The sequence below is a fragment of the Podarcis pityusensis genome (genome assembly GCF_964106645.2).
Source record: "Podarcis pityusensis genome assembly, chromosome: 4".
Lineage (NCBI taxonomy): Eukaryota > Metazoa > Chordata > Lepidosauria > Squamata > Lacertidae > Podarcis > Podarcis pityusensis.
Genome location: NC_138027.1, coordinates 95,643,772 through 95,671,386, shown reverse-complemented (window position 1 = coordinate 95,671,386; position 27,615 = coordinate 95,643,772). Strand labels below are relative to the sequence as shown.

The 27,615-nt window shown below is 44.0% G+C and overlaps 1 protein-coding gene across 5 annotated transcripts in view; it reads left to right on the top strand.

Moving 5' to 3' along the window:
* Positions 1-3,397: 3,397 nt before the first annotated feature.
* Positions 3,398-27,615, top strand: part of SCEL (sciellin) — a 56,859-nt gene continuing 32,641 nt past the window's right edge. For 2 of the 5 annotated variants that reach the window (XM_081003137.1, XM_081003139.1), the window contains exons 1-7: positions 3,400-3,590; positions 13,959-14,031; positions 15,688-15,805; positions 19,450-19,512; positions 20,288-20,356; positions 23,546-23,614; positions 27,195-27,254. In XM_081003137.1, the coding sequence (XP_080859263.1) occupies positions 13,989-14,031; positions 15,688-15,805; positions 19,450-19,512; positions 20,288-20,356; positions 23,546-23,614; positions 27,195-27,254 (422 nt within the window). In that variant the 5' untranslated portion in view covers positions 3,400-3,590; positions 13,959-13,988. Of the gene's footprint in view, positions 3,591-13,958; positions 14,032-15,687; positions 15,806-19,449; positions 19,513-20,287; positions 20,357-23,545; positions 23,615-27,194; positions 27,255-27,615 lie in introns of all 5 variants that reach the window. The other 3 variants (XM_081003136.1, XM_081003138.1, XM_081003135.1) reach the window with 3 other exon arrangements.

The following is a 27,615-nucleotide window of genomic DNA, read 5'->3' as shown; positions in this document are numbered from 1 at the left end:
AAACTCCTCCTTTCAGAAGACATGCTGGTTGTCATTATATGCCTTTTGGCAAAAATTGTGCAGTGGTACTTGTTAATTAATCCCAGTTACTAATTGTCCATGACAACACTGTGCACTATAAAATACATAAACATATGTTTGGGAAGTATAGTCACGCTTACTCATTTAACCTTTGTGTTCTGAGTGAAGACACAAATGTCAGCAAATGCATAAATGTCTAGCTGGTTTGTCCTTTTTACTCTTTGGAAAGCAAAGGCGGTGGCATTCTGTAAGGTCAATGTTCCTAGGCACCACCTTTGCTACTGTACCCCTGAAGAGAGACCCTAATTCCTATATGGACCCAAAGACTCCTACCATCTCAGCCCCTACTAAGTCCAACAGTGTCTGAAACAAGAGCCACTGTAAAATTGCAGTGAATAGGCTGATGTTTAGGGTGCCGTGAGTATTCATAGCATTTCCAGCCAATCTCATTAATTTTCCTTCTGCCTTCGGCATGTGAACTTTGCTGAGACTTGTGGGAATAAAATGTATCGCCAGGAGCCTTTTCGCTGTCACTGAAGGCTCTCTTGGCATCTGAAGTATGTGTTTGCCAACCTGTGACCACTCTTGCAGTGTTCTCTCTTGTATGGATTAAGGTGTGGCTCAGTTCATGCTGTTGCTGTGTACCTGAAACTTAAAGACGAGCAAATTTCTCCTCAAGATAAGCACAAAGCCTTGGGAACAAGATATACACGTTCTAGGTTCATATAATTCACTCTTGCATTTGCAGTTCTATTAATAGCTTGCAGCCTCCCTTCCAGGAATAGGCTCAGAGAGTGTGTATCAATCACTTTTGTATCCTGCTATTCCTCCAAAGGGCAGCATAGCGTAATCCCCCCCCCCCAATTAAACCTGCTTATAACCACCTTGTGAAGTAGGTTATGTTGCCAATGTGGCTTGCCCAACTTTGAGTTTCATGGGTAAAAACAAATATTTCTCATATTGAAGTCCATTTTATCCAATGCCCCCTGGTTGGACTTGGATTTGGATCTACTGATTGGTAGATCTCAGACTGATTTGCAGTAGATCGCCTAGAATTTCTGATTCATTTTGCTATATTCAGCACCTCATGCCACAACTTAGTTACAACATATACTAAGGCTACCAAAACAGAGATAAGGTAAAGGTAAAGGGACCCCTGACCATTAGGTCCAGTTGTGACCGACTCTGGGGTTGCGGCGCTCATCTCGCTTTATTGGCCGAGGGAGCCGGCATACAGCTTCCGGGTCATGTGGCCAGCATGACTTAGTTGCTTCTGGCGAACCAGAGCAGCGCACGGAAACAGTGTTTACCTTCCTGCCGGAGTGGTACCTATTGATCTACTTGCACTTTGACGTGCTTTTGAACTGCTAGGTTGGCAGGAGCAGGGACAGAGCAACGGGAGCTCACCCCATCGCGGGGATTCGAACAGCCAACGTTCTGATCGGCAAGCCCTAGGCTCTGTGGTTTAACCCACAGCGTCACCCGCGTTACCACCAAAACAGTGATAGCCACTATTATTTGTAGATGCCAGAACAGGTCTCCAATGCAGAAGGAGAGTTAGATGCTAAAGCTATTTAACAGTCAAATTCCTTCTTCTTTTTCTTTTTTTTCCTTTTTCCTTGCTTCTTTCCTGGGTGAGATATTTCTAACCATGTGCATATATAATTTTTGAATTGTTTTGTGTATAAACTCTATAAATTTTGGGAGTTAGTGAGACATAGCTGGTGGGCTTGGAAGTGAAATTTTCCAGTACCGAGCTCTCCAGAGGGAAAGAGATAGGAGTTGGTAGCTCTGACCTTGAAGTTGGTTGAACTGAAGTAATTGTTTTGAGAACAGTCATGGCAGAAAAAAGTAAGCAGGGGTTTTTCCTGTTGTTATTCTGTCTCTCACAGCTACAATAAACCTACCATTAAAATAATGGACTGGTCATTTCTTCGTCAGAGGGCAAACGGGCAAATTTAGCAGGGGTTCAAATACTTTCCCCCCTCACTGTAACCCCTTACTTATGTTAGGTTAACAGAAAACAATTAAAAAATCAGGAATTAACTTTGAGGATTTATTTTAATCAAAAGAGATATATGCAACATTAAATACAGAGGACGCTCGGCTTGTGAAAATGATCTGTGTGGGGTGCATGTTCGCAACCCGCAGCGTTCGCAACCCGCAGTGGCGCGTCTGCGCATGCGCAGGTTGCAATTCGGCACTTATGTGCAAAGCGCGATTTAGCACTTCTGCGTGCGCATGACTGCCGAAACCTGGAAGTAACCCGTTCTGGTACTTCTGGGTTTTGGCAGTCCATAACCTGAAAAAACGCAACCTGAAGTGCCTGTAACCCGAGGTATGACTGTACCTCACAGCAGGCTCCAGAATCATTATTTTGCTATATATTTGTTTGGCTCACCTCTTGGCATGGGTGTTTAATGCTGAATGATAGCGCATAATCTGACATCATACAGTGGTGCCCCGCAAGACAAATGCCTCGCAAGACGAAAAACCCGCTAGACGAAAGGGTTTTCCGTTTTTCGATGCGCTTCGCAGGACAAATTTCCCTATGGGCTTGCTTCGCAAGACGAAAATGTCTTGCGAGTCTTGAGATTTTTTCCGCTTTCCCCCCCTTTTTCTAAGCCGCTAAGCCGCTAATAGCCTTTTAGCCGCTAAGCCACTAAGCCGCTCAGCCTTTAATAGCCGCTAAACCGCTAATAGCGCTAATCCGCTAAGCCGCTAATAGGGTTGCTTCGCAAGACGAAAAAACCGCTAGATGAAGAGACTCGCGGAACGGATTAATTTCGTCTTGCGAGGCACCACTGTATGTTGGTTGCCTCACATCCTCTGTGGGGTGTCCACCTTCTTCATGAATTAGAATTACATCCTTAGAGAGTAAGTGCATAAATAAAAGTATCTGTTTCCATACAAACAGCAATTGTAGCCCTTTTATTTGGTTATACTTCAGATTGCTTAATAGCTAAACCTGATTTTCCAGAGCAGAGCAAGTTTTCTTCTGGAGTTCCTACAACACCAGCTTCTAAGAAGGCTTCAGCAAAACGACTGAAATTCTTCAGCCAGTAGACATAGGACTGCAGTGTGTAAATTTCTCAGGTTACTGCCCTGAAGATTCCTCACATGCTTGGCAGGGTTTTTTGTTTTTTAAAAAAATACCGTATATACATTCAACTTCCAACTAAAGTGATAGGTCTATTGCACAGTGACAACTGGCTTGTTGTTTTTTATGGGATTAGGCACCTTGTAACAAAAATGTATTGTTATCGTTAGCAACCTGTATGTTTTTTGCTGTCTGTTGCGATCTGTCTCTGCATCACAGGAGAGAATTTAGCAGAGACTAGAGTACAAAAATATGCCTGTGGATTTTAACTGAACTGGTATTTGTGCAAGGTGAACTCCCTCTTCTGCACCTCCTTTCTCCTCCCTGAATGAGTCAGCCTCTGGTAGAGAAGCCTCCAAGCTGTTAAGACTCTCAGATGGAGGACGATCCTGCTCTTCTGTAAACTGAACTGCGTAACAGAGACCACTGGGTGCCGGGTTCTGGACCTTTTCATTCATGGTTTGAAGAGGTAAGCATGGATTTTAATATATACTGGGAATTGCTACAGGCCAAACTCTTCTAGTGAGTTTGGACTTACAGCAGCCAACTTCAGTTTTGAGGACTGGTTTTATTATTCTTTTACCACATTCCTGCTTCATAGACCTCTGTATAATCTGATGGAACCTCTGAAGGCTACACAAAAGCTGGGGTGTCAAAATCGCTTTAGAGTTTTGAAAACTTGCTTGTTCAAACGATTCTCTAATTTGTAGTTGTTTGCTTAAATGATAACTCTAGTGTGCACTCACCCTGGAAGGAAAACAGCTTAATCTTTTTATCTATTTTTACACGTGGAAGATGGTGGAAGGAGTAGCATTTTACGCATGTTAATCTTATGTGCATTGTGGTGGAAATGTACCAGTACATTCCTTTCATAGGAAGGAACATAGAAATCAGACATGTCTTCAAAAACAAAGTATGAAATAAATTGGGTGGATGGCAGGGATTAAAAGTTCTGCTTTATTGCAAGTATGTAGCAGATCTTTGAAGGAAGGTGTTTTGCTTTGTTTTGTTCAAAATAACAAAGAAATAAGTTTCAAGTTGTACAAAATGTTCCACCGTGCAGAAACAATTTACATTTGAAGCACAGGAGTGTTTGAAGGAAAACAAATTCACACAAATCAAAATTTTGTCATCTTTAACTAGCTGATTTCAGGCTATGTACAATTTTAAAGATTAATTTCTTTCAAGGCAGAATCCTCTCCACCCAAATCCTGTAAAACCAGTTCCAGAAGCTTGCTTTGCTATGAATAGACAAGTGATTTCAGCATTACACTTTTGTACTGGGTCGTTAAACCTTCTCTTTTGTATTTGTAATCTCCCATGACTGAGATAATGATGATCATATTTTACTAAATACGTCATTCCTTATGTGCAAAACAGAATACATGTCTGCGTGCAAAAATGCTATTTAGGGTGTGAAACTTGTGAGATGAGATTGAAGCCTGATGATCAGTTTGGTCTCTAAAACATGCATGTAGTTAACTGCCATTTTGGCCTAATCTAATTAACTGTGTGCCCTGAAGACCTGTTCTCAGAGTCACTACAACCTGTCACTACACTTGCCTCTGATTACTGTAGGTGGCCCAGATTCATTTAACCATAGAGTTGGAGGCTTCTTTTGTAGACTATCTAGTACAACAGTCGGCTTGAGGAAGGAAGTCCAGAGATACAGCAGATGGTTATTTAGTTTCATGACTATTTGCCCACCACCATGATGAGCTGAATTCAGCTTTTAACACACCAATGCAAAGGAGACCCTAACTGTATTTATGGTTATGCTGAGAAGCTTTTTGGTGAGAAGGTTTTGTTTCTGTTTTTTCTACAGTGGTGCCTCGCAAGACGAAATTAATTCGTTCTGCGAGTTTTTTTGTCTTGCGAATTTTTCGTCTTGCGAAGCACGGTTTCCCATAGGAATGCATTGAAAATCCAAAAGGAAACAAACTTGCAAGACGTTTTCATCTTGCGAAGCAAGCCCATAGGGAAATTCGTCTTGCGAAGCAACTCAAAAAACGAAAAACTCTTTCGTCTTGCGAGTTTTTCGTCTTGCGAGGCATTCGTCTTGCGAAGTACCACTGTACTTAACTGTTCTGCATAAATAGTATTTCGGCTCCCATAGTATTAACTACTATGCTCATTAAGCTACTACAGAACACGGCTGCTGGCAAACTGGAGCTCCTGAAGTTGTGTAAACCTTTCTGTGGTTGATTCTTCCATCTGCTGCATTGCAAGCTGCACACATTTACAGTAATGGATAAACCCGATTTAAGTGCTCCCCATAGACTTGGTGCCACTGCCTAGTTGCTTTTGACCAGATCTTTATTGCTGGTTATCTAAAGATGTGCACACGTCAGTGTATTACATATTGTTTGCTGCATGAAGCATTGACGTGGCTTAGATGATTGCCTCAGCAGTTGAAAGTGTGAAGATGCCCTTCTTAAAGCACCAGTAGTTAGAATGGCTATTATTATGATTTCCTCTATGTAAAAGGATCAGATCATGCTTGCTTAGGGGATCCTGCTGCCAGTGACTTTCACCTGTTTTAAATCTGTTTTACAAAAGCTTTGACATTCTGTATACTTTAAAAACTTAATTTTACTTCCAGCGTTCTATCCTAAAAACTGCATTAGCAACCCTCCAAGTATCCCTGCTTTCCAGGGACAGTCCCAAATTTACAGAAAATGCACCAGTTTCTGATTTGATCGCAGAATGTCATGCTTTTCCTTAGGACATCCCTATTTTCATTGGAGAAATGTTGGAGGGTATGAAGTTATCTGACCCCTGAGCCATTTGAAGGCAGCCCTGTATAAGGAAGTTTAAAATGTTTAATTTTTTAAAAGTTTTGTTATATGTTGGGAGCCACCCAATTATTATTATTATGGAATAGGACACCCCTATTTTCATTGGAGAAATGTTGGAGGGTAGGCATTAGAGCAGGGGTGAGTAATCTTTTTGAAGTTAATGGGTGAATTCCCTTGAGGGCGCAACCCCTTTCTCTCTCCCCTCTTCTTCTTCTTCTTCTTCTTCTTCTTCTTCTTCTTCATTCATTCATTCATTCTTTCACTTTCTTCCACACTAACATCTCCCATCCATCCATCTATCCATCTATCCATCTATCCATCTATCCATCCATCCATCCATCCATCCACATACACTCGACACCAGCATTATTCCCATTCATCCACGCAGTCTCTTGTCCTCTCTCATCCATTTACACAAATGCCACACACATGCAGCCATGCAGCCAAGTGCAACCATTCACCCACAAGCCATTTGTTCTCTTTCTCACAGAGGGCAGCACCTAGAGCATCACTGCGAAGCTTGTTCTAGCTCTGGTGGTCCGTAACTGGGCTCTTCTCTTTCTCCTGGCTCGTGTGAAGCATGTCAGGGACTGGCTCGATGAAGAAGAGTGATGGAAGGCTGCCTCCCAAGAGTCCCCACCAGGGAGGGCTCTGAAGACTTCACCTTACAGCCCAGAGCCTGGTGGTGGGACACTGAGGAGCAGTCAGCAGAAGGGACGAGCTGGGAGCTGATAGAAGCAGGAGACTTGTGCCTGAGGGAACCAAAGGGACCAAGGATTTTGACAGTATTTTTTCCTCACAACAGATCTGGGCTGAGCTGACTTATTGTGGGACAGTAGCAATGATTTTTTATTTTTAATACTGAGAACTTAGAATCTCTACAAGTTTCAGCAGGGATAAAATAAAGGCAGCTCTAATGTTGCTAATTGTCTACTCTATAGCAAACCTCTTTTTTTGTTTGTTTTTTTAATGTTGCCCCCTGCAATTGACCCCTATTTTGTGTGTGTGGTGATTTTGTCATCCACCGCAATTTTGAAACAAAAGTTCTTTTCTCAGTGCTACAGGAAACTATCCTTAATTTGTTAAGGTGTGGATTCTGGAGCCTGGGGCAAAGCGAGAAATTAAATCTTGTGGAGTCACAGGATAATAGGTAAAATAGAGATGGGAGAATTAGGCCAGGGTGAGATTGTTTGTAGACCTGCGATAAAGAACAAGGAGCACGAAGTTTACAACCCAGCATTAGCAACTGTTCACACGCCTGCCTCTCCTTCCCCAGTTATTTAGTTCACATAGACAGCTGAGGTACACTTTGGGAAATCAACTTGGTACAATATGGTCCATCATGTATGGTAGCTGGACAGCAGCTGGAACTTGGGGATAGTGAAAACCTTGTTGGTTAAAAGGAGAAGTCCTGTCTGGAGCTGTGAAGGGCCAGAGTTGGGCCCTTCCTCAGTCTAATCACACAGGAACAAGGGCATAAGGACAGGGGTGTGTTGTAGGAGCAGCAAAAAACAATCTGAGGCACACTTGAGCTTGAATAGGAACTACAGTACTTATACAATATTAATATCTTCTCCACATTTGAGCATTATTTAGCTGTTGAACCATTTCCCCTCATTCAAATTAGACCAGAGTACTCCACCCCTGAATGCATTTGAATTTGTATATGAAGAGCAACTTTGATGTTGTCCATTAATACGCATAGGAATTCCCTATTGTGATTGTTCCCACCTTCTAATTTGTTGATTATATTATGCTGATTAAGACCAACAGGGCATGCATTCAGATAAATAACCAAAAGTTCTCCACCCCGGAAGTGTGAAACAAAATAATACACAGTCTCAGGCAATTGTGAACTCTCAGCACACACCTTTGAAGTTTTCTGGTTTTGTGCAAGGGGTCTCCTAGCAGCTCTCAGCACCCTTAAAGGATTACAGTTTCTTTGGGGAAAAGATATAACCAGCAAACTGGTATAAGACTGCTTAAAATGTACAGTGTGGGTGCAGCTAACACTGAGCTGTGGATGCGACAAGACAGTATTTCTTTTAAAAATTACAGGAATTATGTCTAAGTTTGCTAATACGTACAAGCTAGCATGTCTGATGTTTATGTGGTCAGTCACTGAGATCAGGTTACTGGACTAGATGGGTCATTGGCCGGATCCAAGAGGTGCTTCTTAAGTTCTTATGCGCAAATGTTATGCAAATCCTCATTTGCCCTCCTTTTTTAGGTGATGCATTTCCCTTTTTTATTATTATGCTTAAGTAAAGGTAAAGGTAAAGGGACCCCTGACCATTAGGTCCAGTTGTGGCCGACTCTGGGGCTGCGGCGCTCATCTCGCTTTATTGGCCAGGGGAGCCGGCGTACAGCTTCCGGGTCATGTGGCCAGCAGGACTAAGCCGCTTCTGGCGAACCAGAGCAGTGCATGGAAATGCCATTTACCTTCCCACCGGAGCGGTACCTATTGATCTACTTGCACTTTGACGTGCTTTTGAACTGCTAGGTTGGCAGGAGCAGGGACTGAGCAACGGGAGCTCACCCCGTCGCAGGGATTCGAACCACCAACCTTCTGATCAGCAAGTTCTAGGCTCTGTGGTTTAACCCACAGCGCCACCCACATCCCTATGCTTAAGTGGTCACCCTATTAAATTTTCATGCCAGACTACAGATTAGTTATTACACAGAGGCCATTTCCAGGAGCATCTGCATGGTAAACATAGCTTCGCCGGGGTCCTTATTTCACCTGCGTGCCTTTTCCTTGTGAATCCGTACCAGTTTTGGAGCCAGACTTGCGCTCCTCACATGTGAAATACCTTTTGCATCCCTCCTTGACGCCAGCTCATTTCCCTCCCCCCAAAGCCATCATTCCTTTAGTAATCACCACGCCCAATTACCACACTCCCTTGCCCAAACAGGATGGAGTTATCAAAACTAAAAGTAAGCATGCGTGGATTAAAACATACACACCCCATGACAGCAACACAAAAATGCAGCTGCCCTTCATCATTTTTTCAGCTGTTGAGGACTGGTATTGTAAGCTTATTCACATCACGATGACTTGGAGATGGGAGTCCACCCAAGATTGTTTGCTATTTTGGGTTCATGTTTGTTTGTCAGCCGGATAAAAGGGTGCCTGTCGCGGAGCTGTCATATTGTGAGTACCCTGGTGCATGCTGAAACTATGACTCACCAGCGTACAACAAACAAGTGAAGTAGTGGCCAAATAATCGGTAGTCACTGGTATACATACAGTAGATCGATCAGACAACACATCTGCAGAAGATCTCTCAGCTTGGGATGAAGAGAAAGGGATAAATGAACTTGGGTGCTTAATCTTACAGAGAGCAATGAGCTAAACCATGTGATGTCTAAGCAGCAGACCATAGCCTCATAAATAACAGTTATCAAATGTGGATAAAACAAATCAAGATCTATTGCAGTGAAATCAAAGCCTATATTTAGTTAGCCAGACAACTGGCAGTATTATCAAATACCATATTTTTTGCTCTATAAGCCTCACTTTTCCCCTCCTAAAAAGTAAGGGGAAATGTGTGTGCGTCTTATGGAGCGAATGCAGGCTGCACATCTATCCCAGAAGCCAGAACAGCAAGAGGGATTGCTGCTTTCCCTGCACAGCAATCCCTCTTGCTGTTCTGGCTTCTGAGATTCAGAATATTTTTTTTCTTGTTTTCCTCCTCCAAAAACTAGGTGCGTCTTGTGGTCTGGTGCGTCTTATAGAGTGAAAAATACGGTAGATCTGTGCCAGTTTCTTTTGGTCTGTGATAAAGAACGGATGGATTTTGCCACCAGATCAAATTACTTTACTGACTTCTTATAGCCAAATGTTTAAATTGCATAGTACATGTGAAAAAGGAGACCCCAGTGGTGGGAAAGCAGGTGGGGCAGGGGAGGCGCTTAACCCCTTCTATTTCAGCCTTTTTGTTTCACACTCCATTATGTGCTCCAAGTTACTTTTTCAATTGTTGCTTCTAGGGGTCTAAAAATTCAAATCAGCATATGAAATCCAGACCTTCCATCCATTTACTTTATTGCCCTTTTAGGTCACAAGGCCAGGTCACAAGGCAGCAGTCACAATTTGTACTGTTCCCCCAGCCTTCCCAGAGGCTTTTTTTTTTTTTTTTTTTTTTTTTTTTGAAATTGCAATGCAAATTCAACATCCCAAGACATCTGGCAGATATAGATTGTTTCATCTCAGATCATCCCACCGTGAGCTAGAGCTCAGAGGAATATTGGCCCGAGGGGCTGTAACTACAGCATTTTCAAGCTGCATGCTGAAAAAAATATTAGTTGGGTCTCCTTTGGGAAAATTAAAATAAGAACAAGTAAGAAGGAAATGGTTTTTTTTGTGTGTTTCAACTTTAGTCACTAAAATTATCAAAACAATCGGAGGGGGGGTGTCATTATTTTTGCTTCCCTCACCCCCCCATTTGTTTTAAAACACCCAAACAAGTCAATGGGAATTATATACCAAATGTCTTCTATGCTGGCTAGAAAACTGAAATTGGGAGCATGCCTCATTTAAGATGTCCTGTATACTAGAAAGGTTTGAAAACAGGGCAAAAGTGAGTAAAATGCTTGCACTGTGTCCCAGAGCAAGCAAAGCCATAACTTGGGAGGGAATTTGGGGTTGTGGGAGCTGCTTGTTTGCCTCTTCACACACTTGATATAGCTTTGGGAGGTTTATAAAGCTGACAAGAATGTCCTTCCTTCCTTCCTTTAGAAAAGTATTTACATAATGAGACTTCATAAAATATCAGGGTAGTGTACCACAGCAATACCACACTGCAAACATTTAAAAGCAGCACAGATTGATCATTTTTAAAGGACTGGCTCCCCAGGAACAAAATATTAAACAGCAGCACAGGCATGTCAGCATTAACAAATCTGGAAGATTTTGGCTAAACACCAAAAGTGAAATGCAAATGCAAAATGAAATCCAAATTTGCAACATGGAGCCTTTAATTTATATGTTGGCATACCAAAGAGTGTCAACAGTCTGTGAAGGTGGAGTCTTGCAATGAAAGCTTTGCCAGGGTCGAATGCTTATAAAAACAAAATTCCTCTAATTCAGATAGCATGGAAAAAATAAAAAGCAGCCACAATGAGCATTCAGCTTTTAAATTGATCAAGCACACTTTGGTATAGCCTTTGGAATGGCAGTAGCTACCGAAACAACATAAACCCGAAGCAAAAATCAACTATCCCCACCCTGTCCCCAGCAAAGCTTATCTGATAGTATAAAAAGAGTGGTTACTAGGAAATACTCCATGTTGGCTTAATGCCCAGTGAGCATTTCAAAACAATTTCTTACAGAAGGCTTGAACATTTTTGTTGTTGTTGGGTGAGAAGAAAACTTCCCGTCATATGTTCTGCCTGTTACACTTTGCCAATGAATTTGACATAAATTGAAAGGGCAAGGGTGTTGCTAACATTTTCATGATCAACAAGTAGAATTCTGAAGCTTATGCAGACAGGTGTGAATTAATAGGTGTGGCAGGACCAAGGTTTTTGGCCTCAGTCTGATACTGTTTTCAGTCATTTATGAAAGGGCCTGAAGAATCTGTGATCCACCAAGCCAGTTGCTACCTACTGACCTGGGTGCGCTGCTGGATGCGCAGAAATAGCCTTGGTGTCACATTCTCCAGCAAGCATTAAAAAAAAAAGATGTATTGTTCTCCCATAGGTTGATGATCTGCAGTCAGCTTGACGAGTCACAATTGTTCAGGCCTGTTGTTCAATGCCTCTGTTGTTACAATACTCGTGATAGAAGGCAAAGGTAAAGAGACCTCTGACCATTAGGTCCAGTTGTGGCCGACTCTGGGGTTGTGGTGCTCATCTCGCTTTATTGGCCGAGGGAGCCGGCATACAGCTCCCTCGTCATGTGGCCAGCATGACTAAGCCGCTTCTGGCGAACTAGAGCAGCTCACGGAAACGCCTTTTACCTTCCCGCCGGAGCAGTACCCATTCATCTACTTGCACTTTGTTGTGCTTTTGAACTGCTAGGTTGGCAGGAGCAGGGACCGAGCAACGAGAGCTCACCCCGTCGCGGGGATTCAAACCGCTGATCTTTTGATCAGCAAGTCCTAGGTTCTGTGGTTTAACCCACAGCGCCACCCACGTCCCGAATACTCGTGATAGCAAACAATTTAAACTTTATCCTTTCTTTTGAAAAAAGAATCAACTAGAATCACTTGGCTGGAACTGGTGGAAGAGTCTATCTCTCGTGCCCCTTTCTCTTGCTGCAGAACACCCTAGGAATTGAACTTAAAACATGGTGTTGTGCGGCAGCTTCTGATCAGTGTACTGGCATTTGCTTTGTTTCCTGTGGAGGACTTGGCACTATCCAACCATCTTAGGGACTCCACTCCAGATTTGTGTAGGGTTTGCCCCTTAGCTGTTTCTTCTACCGAATATGTCCTGCAAGGCAGTACAGTGGTACCTTGGTTTGAGAACAGCTTAGTTTATGAACAACTTGGATTAAGAACGCTGCAAACCCAGAAGTAGGTGTTTTGGTTTGTGAACTTTGTCTTTGAAGCAGAACATGTTCCGCTTCCTATTGAGTGTGTTCCATTTGTAAATTGAGTCCCCCCGCTGCTATGGGAAAGCACACCTTGGTTTAAGAACGCTTTGGTTTAAGAACGGACTTCCAGAACGGGTTAAGTTCATAAACCAAGGTACCACTGTAGAGGTTTAGGATCAGAGTTTGCCTTCTCCTAGGTGGGCTACCTGTTATGTGCTGAAGTTCTCACCCTGGGCCAGCAGGGGGATACTGTAGATAGTTTTCATTCAAGTCCACATATGCAAATAAGGAATTGAAAGTGACGTTCAGTGATTGGATAGTTACAGAAAGTTGTTACTGTTGCTTTGTAGTTGAACGCTATATAAGCAGGCTGGCTGAACCCTTCAGCCCAGTTCTGTTCTGGCCTGTGAATAAACAAGAGCTGTTTGAAGAATCGCTGTGTCGTCTGATATGTTCACCCACAACTTAACACTACCTTCCCAGGTTGATGAGCCTCATCTGCCCAAGTGGAAAGTAGCACTTGATTTTAAATTTAATAATGTTGCAGTCACTATATCCAAGCACGATTACGTGAACGATTACGTTGAATATATTCTCTCTTCTCCTGTTTTTGTCCTTGTTCTATGGCACAGTCATTTATAGTATCTAAAAAACTGGTTTGGTTTTGTCATTAGTACCAAAACTTACATGTACCCAGTCAGTTGGAGAGAAGTTGAAGCCAACCATTATTTATTTAATTTGATACTTTCGCTCGTTCCCTTCTTTCCCTTTCTAAAAATTGCCACCAGACTTTTAGTTAGCAGTGGTCATGCATAAGGCATAGAAGCTCCTGAGTGCTTGTTTAGTTGTGTGGTCAGGAATCAGACAGCAGAGGGTCTCTGCTGACTAGTGTAAAGCAGAGCAAATAAGGAATACCAGCTTTAAAAGACAACAGAAGCTGCTGAGGAGGGTGGACAGCTGTTCCTGCCTCCTGTCTGAAGAAGAAATGTCAGCAAGCCAATATCGAAACCTCTCTTACAGCAGCTGACTGCTCTGTATGTTGGTGAAAAGGAGTCTCTCCTATTCTTCCACATCTCAGAGAAGCAGAGAGCCCATTCATATTCTTGTATTTGAGGCCTGTGTGAACTGACAGCTTAAGTGAGGACTTGGGTCCTTGCTTGAGATGTATTGGGTTGTGGCTAGTCAAAATGTCTATGTGTAACTCCAGGTTTGAATCAGAGACAATATCCCACTGAATACCAGCTGCTTGGAGCAACAACAGGAAAGGGCTATTGGCCGATTGACCATTGTGGGGAACAGGATACTTGGCTAAATAGTCTGACCCATCAGGATTCTTCTTATGTTCAGTTATATGAAAGCTGGCATCTGGAAAGTGAGGCTGAGGAAGAGTTGTGGTCTCATTATTTTAGCCTGCCATTTATGTCTTTTGCCAGATTGGGCCTCCTCCCACCCTCCCACCACCCCATACTTAATGTCTCTTATTTTTACTTTCTTTCAGTTCACCATAAAGAAAACACTTCTGAACAAAATGACAACCTTCACTGTAGGAAAATCGGCCCCTAACAAAAGTGGTAATGTGCTATCACTCTTTCTGTTCTGCTTCTGTTGAGTTAGTCAAGGGGTTGGGGGGGAAAGCATAGCCCCCTCTTTTTAAAATGTCAAACCAACAGATTGGCAAAATGTCTTCCAGCCCTTTGCATTTTGTGTCAGCTGTACTTCAAATTTAACTACATGCTGATTAACCCTTGTTGTTTGTGTGTGTTTTTTTGTTATGCTATGAGGTCCCAGTTTGAGTTTCAAAGTGGTCTTGAGATCAGTTGAGATGGCTGCCGCCACTCCTCTACAAGGGAATCTAGAAGCCCCACTGAACACAGCTGGGCTTCCTTTTGAGCAAAAATGCCTAAGATTGTGCTGTCAATATCTTCCATTCAGCCAGAAGCACCTCACAAATGCAATATAATCATTTTTAAAAGTTCTATCAAGCAAAAGCAGAAGAATCTTTATTTGCATCAGCCACTAGCCATAGCAATAAAATACAATAAAATGTACTGAATATTGAGCTTTTGCTGACAACAGTACATTTGTGCAGAGCTGCAAACTGGAAGAAAGCAAATGTTTCAACTCAGTCAGAGAGGTTTAGCTTTCATTAAAGCTTTCATTAAAGCTTTAATAAAATCTTATGGTGGGGCGGGGGAACTAGCTCAGAGAGGTTTCAAGGAATATGGCAAGTGTGTGAACAGACTTTGAGTGCAGCCCTCTACACAGTTAACTGGAAGTAAGCCCCATTGTACTCAGTGAGATTTACTTTTGAGTAGACCTGTAGTAAATAATAAGATGAATTTGGAGAGTTTTAGATATGTTGGCCTCTTATATTGGATGGGATGTGTTTATAGGGGTGTTTTTTTTTAAGTTTTATATTGATTCTTATTTTTGTATTATGTTGTATGGAACTTTGGATGGGATTCACCTAATGGGCCCCATAAGTGGAAGCCATGTGCAAGTACTTCCACTTGTGTCATGGGGCTTTCCTCTTCCTCTCCCCCATGCTCCCCCAGTTGGTCCTAAGGGAGGGCTGGCAGAGCCCCCAGAACAGTGCAAGGGGGGGGGGGGCAGCAGGAGGAAAAGGGCCACAGTCCCATTAGCCAAGTCAAAATGCTTGCACAGATACAGTATAACATTTGTCATGGCTTGACATTGAATTCTGCCCTGTTTGGAAGCATTTATGGAGGAAGACAATGAAAAAAATTAGTTTACTGAAAATTTGGTTGCTGTTTTTAATTATGCATTGGAAAGATAACATCATGATGTTGATCAACATGCTAAGCCTATAGGACTTCATCCTTAGGGCGAACCCTGGTATAGTGTGGCAAGAGATTTCACATGCATCAGGCTCTAATCCCATGCAAACCTGCCTGGTAGAAAATCTCACTGAACTCAATGGAGCTTGTGTCTCAGTAGAAATGTTCAGGGTTGCACTGTAGGTATTTCTAGCAAAATAGTTAATAGTTGTGTGACATGTAGGCAATAGTCTACCACCCTGATTTCAGCTTTGAGGTGTCTCTGGGAACTTTCCAAGTCTCACACTCCTCTTAATTACTATTTTAAGGTAGATGTTTTATTAGAAACTATAGCACACATCAGTGAAATTTGCAAAGTGAACAATAAATATTTGATCAAAAATTACATTTGGTATGTAATTTCTAATTTTCTTGCCTGTGCACTAATAGATACGAAGAATGCTTCCATTGCAATGAAGAGTAGACAACAAGTTATTAATGAGGTCAACAAGAAGAGGACTCTGTTACAAGATAACAGCTGGATAAAGAAAAGACCCGAGGAGGAAAAGTAAGGAGGGGAGACACATTTTGGCTTTTATCTTGTTGTGATCTGCTAATCCAAACATGGCCCAGCAGCTTGGTATTGTGGCCTGCCAAGAGGCTTGCCGTGGACAAACTTCATGTTTTGTAGTCCTCGAAAGGCACAGCCACTCTTCTCGGTAGGTCTTGTCACTATGAGGCAGTTGTGGAAACTGAAGGACTCTGCCTTCCCCCAGCTGCCTAAGTCTCCTCCTGTCCAGGGTTTCCCCCAAGCAATTTGAGACTGCACCTGCATGCCTGCCTTTGCGCCTACTTCATGCCTCTCCTGGTCCTGGGAGACCAGGGAGGAGGGGAGCTTTTCGCAGCAGGAGTGGGAGACACCCTGGCTTCTTCACCAGCCTGACTCATCTCTGCCTCTTGACCTCCCTCCTCTCCTGTTTCTGCTTCTGCACTTCCCTCTGCCACAGATTCTCCCTGCTCACTAAAACCTGTTACCTCTTCGGCTTCCAACATCTTCTCCTCCCAGCCTCTCTTCTCCCTCTGATCACTCACCATCATCCCACCCCCAATCTGAAGCCTTCTTTCCTTGTGTGCTGGTCCCGAGGGTTAACCGTGTGGTGAGGTCCATGTCCAGTCCAAGGTCAAGGAGGCTGTCCATCAAAGCTGAAGCGGGGTCCGAGGCAGGGAGTCAGGTGAGGTCAGGAACTCTGGCAGAAGAGCAGGACAGGGTGCAGGCAGGAACGGGCTACCAACAATGTTGCTCCTGCAACCTGGGACTGGGGCTGGCTGGCTTTTATCTGCCCTAGGGCATAGGGTGGCCCCGATCCTCAGGTGACTCGCCTCTCCTGGCCTGGAGGCGAGCACTCCTCCTGCGGGAACTTAGTTCCCTCCGCCTCTCTGCCCTGAGCCTCTGCAGCTCAGGAGAGGCTGAAGGGTTACCGGACCCAGAGGCAGCCTCAGCTTCTCCTGACGGGGCTGCGAGTGGAGCACCTGCAGGCAACGAGTCCTCCATCACCTCAGGAGCCAGAGCAGACTCAGCTGGTGCCTGCACCTGAGGATCCAGCACAGGTGAGGACCCTTCAGGCTCATGCCCAAGCCCCGGCTCAGCTGGTTCTGGAGGCGGGGACTCCTGTGCAGGCTGGGATTCCTCAGGTTCAGCCTCCAAGTCCGAATCCCAGGCCATCACACCTTGGCTGTTCCCCAGCCAGTGCCTCCCACCATTCCTCTGCTTCCAACCAGTCCATGGCATCCTGCCTCTGAAAAGGAGTTTCTAATGATCAATGATGTTTAATAACCACTACTGGATTGATGCTCCATGAATTTGTCTACCAGCCCACCTTTTCCTCGGTTGTATGGGCTCTTTGAATCTTGGCCCTAGACCAAGAATGGGGAACCTGTGGCCTGCCAGATGTTGTTGGATTGCAGTCCTCACTTTTCCTGAATGTTGGTCACTGGTTGCCCATCCCTGCCCCAAACCAACAAGTTCTTGCTAAATGACACAGAAAGGAGTTGGCTGCTACAGTAGTTGGGCAGCCAGTTTGCTTCTTCTGAGAGTCTTGCCTGTGCTTGCAGCTCTTGATGCAGCCATCAGCTTCAGAGAGAGGAGTGATGGAAGGCAGGCCACTAAGGTGTGTGTGTCTGTGGTTTTATGTGTAATCTTAATAAAACTTCTCCCAGGGCTAGGCGCTGCAGATCAAAGGATAAGATCAAAGTACTTCAGGAGATGTTTAAATTAAACACAGGTAGCACAAGAGATAGAAAGATTAAAAATGCTTTAGAGAAAGCTTGTAGTATGTAGCATATTGCCAAGGCATGCAGATGTCAGAGTTTCACTCCAAGTGGCAGGGCACTTAACACTTAAAACAAAACAGTAAAAGTAGGAGAGGCCTGGGATGCATCTGTAAAGTCTCCTTTGTCCAGTCAACATCTGTTACATCCAATCTATTGCATATCCAATGGTGAGTCTAACTCTGTGCATTTCAAACTGTGTTCCGGGGAACCCTGGGGTGCCTCATAAATTCTCCAGGCATTCCTTAATGATCAGTACAGACAAACAAGCTTACCTGAAAGAGGCTAGCTCACAACTACCCATATTCTAAAGCACATTCTCTGTAAACATAGTGTAATGGTGAGGTCGAAATATCCTGGTCAATACCTTGCATGAACTGACTATGAAAAGTATACACTTCCCAGAATTCTCTGCTCTGCACATATAGACTACAGCTACAATATTATAATCAACAACTGCTGAAATTCCTGCTTTGACGCAACTGCTAAATTTAGTCAAGAGAATCAAAATATTTATTAAATATCTTGAAATGATCACCTTTGTCATCTCTCAAATCTGGAACAGAATTTTGTTCCATACTCGTTTTTAAGCAAACTGACCTAATTCACACCTCCCAGGCAAATACATGGATTAGCAGCTAATTATCCTTCAGATTTTGCACTTTTCCAAAGTTTCTTAGCTCAAAAAAAATTACCAAAAGGGGGGGGGGGGGATTGCACATGTATATGTTTTGCAATGCATTGATTGAAATAATACATATTTAAATGAGTATTTTGTGATAGCACAAATTTGCAAATTAATGTGAAAATGGGATGGAATGGATTTATAAATAACCACATGCAAAACCAACAGAGACTGGAAACAGACTGACCCATGTACTCCAAATCTGGACATTGTAGATGCAGCAGTTCTAGGGCAGATGTGCAGAACTCCTTTGACCAACAGATCTGACTGGAAGGGATTCCCTCAAGTTTTGAAAGTTAAAAAATTTACTGGTTTTGCTTTCATAATGGAAGCATAGGGTTTATGGCGATCTAGTTCAGGCAAAGGCAAACTCGGCCCTCCAGATATTTTGGGACTACAACGCCCACCATCCCTAGCTAACAGGACCAGGGGTCTGGGATGATGGGAGTTGTAGTCCCAAAAACATCTGGAGGGCAGAGTTTGCCTATGCCTGATCTAGTTTATAATAGCCAGAAGGTGAGGGCTGAAAGGAATCAAACAGTATTTTGCAGAAGAGTTATCTGTAGAGCAAGGGAAAAGTTCAGCAAACAAAGCCTGATGATTAAAGTATGTGAACTTTGTCACACATGTTGGCATTGGGTCCTTCCACATTTAACTCAAGATGAAAGCCTTAACTCAATTATAAGAATCAGTCTTTTGTGCTCTGGCAACAGAATTCATTTATTTGTATTATGTTAATAACTTGAAACTCAAGAAAGCTCGATAGCTCCATAATTTGTGCATTGTAGCTGCAGAATTATAACTTCCAAGAAGTCATATGGATAGCTATATAAAATCTGAGTGTATGTTCATATGCTGTAGCTTCAGTCTGTGTGTGTGTGTGTGCGCGCGCGCGCTCTTGGTGAAAGGTTTATAGCAATTTATGGACCAGAAAGGATCCACACTCATTCATAAATCGTTGTGTAAAAATGAGGAGGTGCATCTGGACAGCTGCCCAGGGCTTTTATCTGATTACATTACCAATATATGCTACATTTAGAAGTAGAATCAGTAGAAAAGTGTATAGTCCCTTGAGTATTTTCCCTTTGTCACCCTCTTCCTACATTGACACACTTCCTTGAACGGGGCCTTCAGACATCATCATTAGTTTATAGGCACTATATAAATGAAAATAATATGAAATATTTGGTTTATTGCAGCGCTGATGAAAACTATGGCAGAGTGGTCCTTAATCAATACAAATCACAAGATGGTTTACACAGGTACAGTAGCCTATTAATCTCTATAAGTTTCCTCCACTTTTTCCCAGCTATGGAAATATATGCAGGCTATGGTTGTTTGTTCTCATTAATAACCTATAGCAGGGCTGAGAAACTTGAGATCTTCTAGGTGTTGTTGTAACTCACATCAGTCCTGATCATTGGCAATGCTGGTTGGGACAGATAGGAGTTGGAGACTAACATCTGAAGAATTTGCTTTATTGGTTCAGCAAAGTCTATGTCTTTGATTGCAATGCAATATTCCCCTTGCAAATTACATACCGGTATATTAGTGACAGAATTCTACATTTCAAGTTAAAAATGTGCTGCATCTACCCATCCACCTCCTCTCATCCACTGCTTTTAAAAATGAGAACAGAAGATGGAAAATGGATTTGTAATATGTGATAACTCCAACAAATTTTTGAAGAGATAGGTAACATAATTAGACAGCTATGAAAGGATATTGACTATTGAGGATATTGCCATGTATTCACATGATACAAGATTCTGTGGAAGTGTGAAGATAATTTCTCAACTTTATTTTTGTTCAATTTAGTCAGGAGAATCGAAATATTTATTAAGTATCTTGAAATGATCACCTCAACTGCGATATTGGAATATTTCAATTTATTTCTTATCTCAAAAGATCATTTGTTAAATTGCAGAGGTTAATCATCTGACAGATCTAATTTGGATGCTTTAGTGACTGGAAATTTTCTTTAAAGTCATTACTAACCCTCAGTTACTATAATTAATTAATCTTTCTTAATGTCAGGAGCACCGATGAAAAGGATGATCAAAAAGCTTTGCTTAGCCGATATAGATCCGATACCACTTTAGACAGGTAAGAGTTTTATATAGATGGCTTTATTGTTTTGTATTATAAAGTTTGGATGCTCTCGGGTTTTTGTACCCGGCTACAAAATCCTGCTACGCTTATAATGCGATTCAGATGTAATTACTGTGTTGTGGGGAGACTGTGGTTTGGTGTAACAAATAGTGTTGTGGATAGATGAGACCTGGATTCAGACTTCCCCATTCAGCTATGAAACTCATCAAGTTACCTTTACAAAGTTGCTGTCACATAGCCTAACCTACCTCACAAGAATAAAATGATATCATTTTATGTATCCAGAGCTCTTTTGAAGAAGGGTGGGGTACACATTTGATAATTAAATTGAATATCTGCCTTAAGACAGTGAAGGGGAACCTGTGGCCTTTCAGATGTTTCTGGCTACAACTCCCATCACCCCTGACTACTGGCCTGGCTAGCTGAGGCTGCTGTGATTTGGAGTTCTGCAGCGTCTGCAGAGCCACAGGTTTCCCATTCTTGTCGTAAGAGACGCTTTGGCTTGGATCCTAACATCTGTTCTCCTCTTGGAATGGGACTTTCCCACCTAGCAATGCTAGTGGAATTCAATCTTTGTGAATTTTAATTCAGCAGAGGTGGCTAACCTGTGGGTTGCATATGGCCCCCTAAGTGAGTTTGCCCAAAGTCTCCCCAAAGTTGTCATAAATTGACTGTTCTTATGGGTCCCCCACTGTGAGTCATAATACTAAAATGTATTTTTTTGGGGGGGCTCCCCCAATTTTATTTGTTAACTAATTTAATTTTAAAACTAATTTGAAAAAATACTGACTGCTCCCATAGGTCCCCTACAAAGCTGTTGCGGCCCTCCGATTAATAAATTAATGATGATATTAATAATAACAATAAATATACAGTATCGTAAAATACTCCAGACACAGAGCAGTGTATAATACAGTCGTACCTTGGACCTCAAATGCCTTGAGAGTCAAACGTTTTGGCTCCGGAACGCCACAAACCTGGAAGTGATTGTTCTGGTTTGCGAACGTTCTTTGGAACCCAAATGTCCGCCGGGGCTTCCGATTGGCTGCAGGAGCTTCCTGCAGCCAATCTGAAGCTGTGATTTGGTTTCTGAACATTTTGGAAGTCGGACGGACTTCCGGAACGGATTCTGTTCGACTCCCGAGGTACGGCTGTACATATTAGCAGAGAACCTGGCATGGGGCTGCCTTTTTTAGTAATAGCTCTATACTTATTGTAACACTGGGCCATTCTGCCTGAGGTGTGTAAGAGGAGCCACCTCTTCTCATCCACTGTTGCCATTGCACTTCCCCTTCCTGTACTCCCAGCCTCGCTCTGCAAAAGAGCCAAGAGGGTCCTTCCTGCGAGTGAGGCACTCGGCTGGGCGAGAGCCATCTTTTGACTTTAGATTTCCACCTCAACAGAACTTCTAGCTACCACAACAAGGCCCGGGCTCTGAAGATGGACCCCCCTCAAAGCCCATTCTCAGACTGAGGCAGGTTGGAGGAGATTAGCCTCACATAATTTTCACAGAGATCCATTTTGCCGTGAGGGAAGGGGGAAGCAGGAAGACACCGTGTTGCTGTTCTCCCATTTCCATCACCTGAGGCAATCGTCTCATTTTGCTTCAGTGGGATGGCCCTGTGGTCACATGTAGCTCAGCCTTTAATAAAAGTCTGTCTGAAAAGAGAAGTTGAATGAATTGCATACTCTTGGTTGGTTCATTATAGACAGTGAAATTTCAGCATGTAGTCATAATCATAATAAGACATCGAGTGAGTCAATTGATAACCACTAGTTTCTGCAGCGAATGCTACCCTGGATACAGTAAAATTATATTACAAAGACCAGCTCAGATTGTCCTTTAGTTTATTGCTTTCACACTGTCTCTGGGCACATTAGATATAACTAGATGATGGGCAAGATGGTAAATTACAGAGCTCTTGTGAACTCCAGAGATCTTTGGGATTCCTGTGTGTCTTGTAACAACCCCCAGGACTTTTCTTAAGGACATTCCTCCTCAAAACCAGCCTGTTGCCTTCACAGCAAGCATTTTCTCACAGGAGAGATGTGGTCATGTGTTTGCTGATGATGCAACATCAACTAGGTTTCCTCAGCTAGGTGCAGCAACCTCCTCTACCTTACAAAACTGTAGGAAGAAGTGACATAGAGAAAACCACGGGCCTACGTATAGAAGTACAAGGAATCATAACTGCCCCCAGTCTACCGCATTATTATAACAGCATGCCTCCCTTTCGCTGGAGTTGTGTTTCTGAAATTCCTCAAACCCATATGGGGGCATAACAGTCAAATAAAAGGCCTTTTTGAGTAAAATCCCGCTTCATAGGTCCAAAGCTCATAGGATGCAAAATGCTCACTCAGCTTACGCTTTTGTAGCACAACAATTGGTTTGTGAGCCCCAATCTGCCCCCAGATCTGTTGCATTGCCTACATGTTGCTCAGTCTTCAGCACGATATCATTCAGAAGACCACTTTGTGGCAGATATAAATGGCATTGCTACCTTAAATGGTTAATTCAGCTCCGACAGCAGGAGCCTTCCATTTAAGTGGAAGTCAGGAAAAGGTTTTCCAGCAGTGACTTTGAAATCCATAAAGGCCAGGAAAGGGCTTGTGCTTTTTCTTTAATGTAAATCTAATGGCTTAATGAAATCAATGGTAAGCACAGCTATCCTGGCCTCCTTGGTTTGATGCAATGGCTGCGCTCCACAAGGAATTATACACAATGGGCAACTTCAAATCATATTGATCTCCGGAAACACTTGATGGTGGGGGGTGAGCAGCAATATATAGGGAGTGACAATGAACTGTTTTGACTGAAGATGCATTTTAGTTCTTTATTAAGGGGCTTCTCAAAGGATTTGCTGTTTTTCACTACTCGTTTAAAAAAGAGCGTGTAATAATCTCTGGACATTTAATAATTCATTGGTTTTCTAAGACTTAATTAAAATACTCTTTCAGCAAGCAGAAAAACTTTTTAAAACTAATAAGCATGAACGTTATATTGAGTCAGCTAGTATGCTGGTCTCATTATCACTGTAGAAGTGTGTGCAGAAGCTACGGGAAGCTTTTTCTGCCTTGCTAGGAAATATTAGATGTTGACATTTTAATTCAGGCAATCTTTTTCTTTTTTTAAGAAAAGCTAATTTCTACTGTTGGTGAAAGCTCGTTTTGCTATTTTTTTAGGATTCCTGGCAACAGTGATGCTGACAAAGCAAATAAGCTTTCCACCTTGGATGGCAAGCCAAGTAGCAGGTATGTGTAAGCCGTGCTTCATAGTCATCCGTTTAGGGTGCACCTCAGGTTTAGTACAAATCAAGTGGGTGGATCTCTATAGGAATCCTTCCTTCCTGGGAGCCACTGGTGCTGGTGTGGGACCTAGCAGATCACGTACTTTACTGTAGATCTAGGATCTTCAGATCTTCAGTGATCACGGGTAGGAGGAGGAGTTACGCTAAGACCAGACCATGTCATTACCGAGGAAGCAGGCTTAGTCGTTGTTTGAGGACTATCCCTGCCTCCAGGTCTGGTCCTGACCGGAAGGATACTGGAATCAACAAGGGAAACCCACATAACCTGAAAGTGTTGCTGTGCAATGCCAGGTCAATGATGAATAAAACCTCTGCCATCCACGACCTGATTGTGGATGGAGGATTTGACCTGGCATGTGTGACAGAGACCTGGTTGGATGAAGCAGATGGGCCCGTCCTTGCCGCTGCTTGTCCACCAGGTTTCTCTTACGCACAGCAACCCAGGCCTTGTGGGCGGGGAGGGGGGGTTGCAGTGATTTTTAGGAAGTCATTAGTTTGCACCAGGCGTCCTATTGGAAAGACCCAGTTCTCTGAGTGCATGTTCTGGAAGTTGGGCAATAGGGGCAGTACAGGATTCCTATTGGTGTACCGACCTCCCCGCTGCACCAAGGATTCCCTGCCCGAGCTGCTTCAGGTCGTGGCGGATGTCCTCCTGGAGACACCTAGTTTGGTTGTCCTAGGGGACTTTAACATCCATGCCGACACGACCTTACAAGGGGCCGCTCGGGACTTCGTGGAAAGCATGGCCTCCATGGGACTGTCCCTGAATAAGTCTGGCCCAACTCATAGCCACGGGCATGCCTTAGACCTGGTGTTCACCTCTATGGATGTTGGTGATCTGACATTAAGTAAAAGCGAAACCAAAGAAGTGCCATGGTCAGATCACTTCCTGGTGCAACTGGACTTCTCTGTGACCCTTCCCCTCTGCAGGGAGGCGGGACCGATTCAGATGGTCCGCCCCTGCCACTTAATGGATCCAAATGGTTTCCAGAGAGTGGTAGGGGATGTTTTATCCCATGTTGATGGCCTTTCAGCTGATTCCCTGGTGGCCCGCTGGAATGTGGAGTTAACCAGGGCTATTGACTGTTTGGCTCCAAAGCGCCCTCTCCGATTGCATGGAGTCCGGACAGCCCCATGGTTTTCCACGGATCTGAGGGCAATGAAACAATCGTTGAGACGGCTAGAGCGCCGGTGGCGGATAACCCATTCTGAATCTGACCGGACACGGGTTAGAGCTCAATGTCAAGCCTACCAAGTGGCGATAGCGACGGCGAAGAAGACTTTCTTCACCGCCTCTATTGCATCTGCGGAAAACAGCAGCAGGAGACTCTTTCAGGTGGTTCGCAATTTAGCGGAACCACCTGCTCCATCAGGGCCCAGTAGGGGCCACATGATCTCCTGCAATGACTTTGCAAAGTTTTTTGCAGATAAAGTTGCTCAGATTCGAGAAGAGGTAGACTCCACCATGGGAGCAGGGCCGGGGCAGGAGAGTGCTAGAGTCCTGTCTAGTCAAGTTGTGTGGGACCATTTCCAATCTGTTACCCCCGAGGATGTGGACAGGCTGCTTGGACGAGTGAAACCAACCACTTGCCTCCTTGATCCTTGCCCATCCTGGCTTATAAAAGCTAGCCGGGAAGGACTGGGCGATGGGCTTCGTGGGGTGGTGAATGCTTCCCTCCGTGAGGGAGCCTTCCCAGACCCGCTGAAAGAGGCGGTTATTAAACCGCTTCTTAAAAAACCATCTTTAGATGCGGCCACGATAGCCAACTATCGCCCAGTCTCAAATCTTCCATTCTTGGGCAAGGTGATTGAGCGAGTGGTTGCTGAACAACTCCAGGCACGCCTGGAAGAAGCGGACCATTTGGATCCCTTCCAGTCGGGATTCAGGCCTCATCATGGGACTGAAACTGCCTTGGTCGCACTGGTTGATGATCTCCGGCGGGCTAGGGACAAAGGTGAGAGCTGTTTCCTAGTTCTGCTGGATCTCTCAGCGGCGTTTGATACCATCGACCATAACATCCTTCTGGACCGTCTTGAGGGGCTGGGAGCTGGGGGCACTGTTATACAGTGGTTCCGCTCCCTCCTCCTGGGCCGTGTTCAGAAAGTGGTGGTGGGGGATGAGTGTTCAGACCCCTGGGCCCTCACTTGTGGGGTGCCTCAGGGTTCTGTCCTCTCCCCCATGCTTTTCAACATCTACATGAAGCCGCTGGGAGAGATCATCAGGGGATTTGGGCTGGGTGTTCATCAGTATGCAGATGATACCCAGCTCTACCTCTCTTTCAAATCAGAACCAGTGAAGGCAGTGAAGGTCCTGTGTGAGTGCCTGGAGGCGGTTGGAGGTTGGATGGCGGCTAACAGATTGAGGTTGAATCCTGACAAGACAGAAGTACTGTTTTTGGGGGACAGGAGGCGGGCAGGTGTGGAGGATTCCCTGGTCCTGAATGGGGTAACTGTGCCCCTGAAGGACCAGGTGCGCAGCCTGGGAGTCATTTTGGACTCACAGCTGTCCATGGAGGCACAGGTCAAATCTGTGTCCAGGGCAGCTGTTTACCAGCTCCATCTGGTACGCAGGCTGAGACCCTATCTGCCCGCAGAGTGTCTCGCCAGGGTGGTGCATGCTCTGGTTATCTCCCGCTTGGATTACTGCAATGCGCTCTACGTGGGGCTACCTTTGAAGGTGACCCGGAAACTACAACTAATCCAGAATGCAGCAGCTAGACTGGTGACTGGGAGCGGCCGCAGAGACCACATAACACCGGTCTTGAAAGACCTACATTGGCTCCCAGTACGTTTCCGAGCACAATTCAAAGTGTTGGTGCTGACCTTTAAAGCCCTAAACGGCCTTGGTCCAGTATATCTGAAGGAGCGTCTCCACTCCCATCGTTCTACCCGGACACTGAGGTCCAGCACTGAGGGCCTTCTGGCGGTTCCCTCACTGTGAGAAGCCAAGTTACAGGGAACCAGGCAGAGGGCCTTCTCGGTAGTGGCGCCTTCCCTGTGGAACACCCTCCCACCAGATGTCAAAGAGAACAACAACTACCAGGCTTTTAGAAGACATCTGAAGGCAGCCCTGTTTCGGGAAGCTTTTAATGTTTGATGTATTATAGTATTTTAATATTCTTTTGGAAGCCGCCCAGAGTGGCCGGGGAAGCCCAGCCAGATGGGCGGGGTATAAATAATAAATTATTATTATATTATTATTATTATTGATATACCGTTGGAGCTGGTCATGGAGGAAGCCTTAAGGGTGAATCACACCTTGTGTAAGAGCAACAACTCTTGATTCTAAGCATCACTTGTCAGTGCTTTGTACACAAACCACAGTGGCCTCATTCAGATCAAATGGTTTATTGTTAGAAGCCCAGATGTGAGGAGTAAAAAGTGAAAAACAACAACAACCTTTACAGTACTTCTGTTTTTGATTAAACACAGTTTGTCGTCTCTAACCATTGAAAAAGTAGTTATCCTTATGTATGGTTAACTGAAACGACAAAACTTTAAACTTTGGTTGATAATTTTTCCAGGAAGGAGCTGGATGCATCTATCAACACTGGCAACGCCACATCGCCTGTGAAGAAGAAAAGGTATTCAAGACCTTCTTCATTTTTACTGTAGATATCAACGTTTTCGCAAAAGCTATCTATCTAATATAGAAATTGATTCTAATAATTACTCCAGCTGAGAGTGGAGCCCTCATAATCCCCTGATGTTGATGTCTTGGGGAAGGGGTTAGGATGGTGTACTGTTGCCGGTTTGCCAACCTCCACCAACACAGTAGAAAATTGCTGTGGGAGACCTGTGTTATGGCAGAAGTCCCAAGCTTCCACCAGTGGTTCTCCCATTGAGGATAACCAGCAGAAAGGATATTGGGGACAGCAGTGGGGCACCAGAGACTTTGGATCAGCCGGATTTGAAGACCCACATATCCCATGAAGGGTCTAGTCC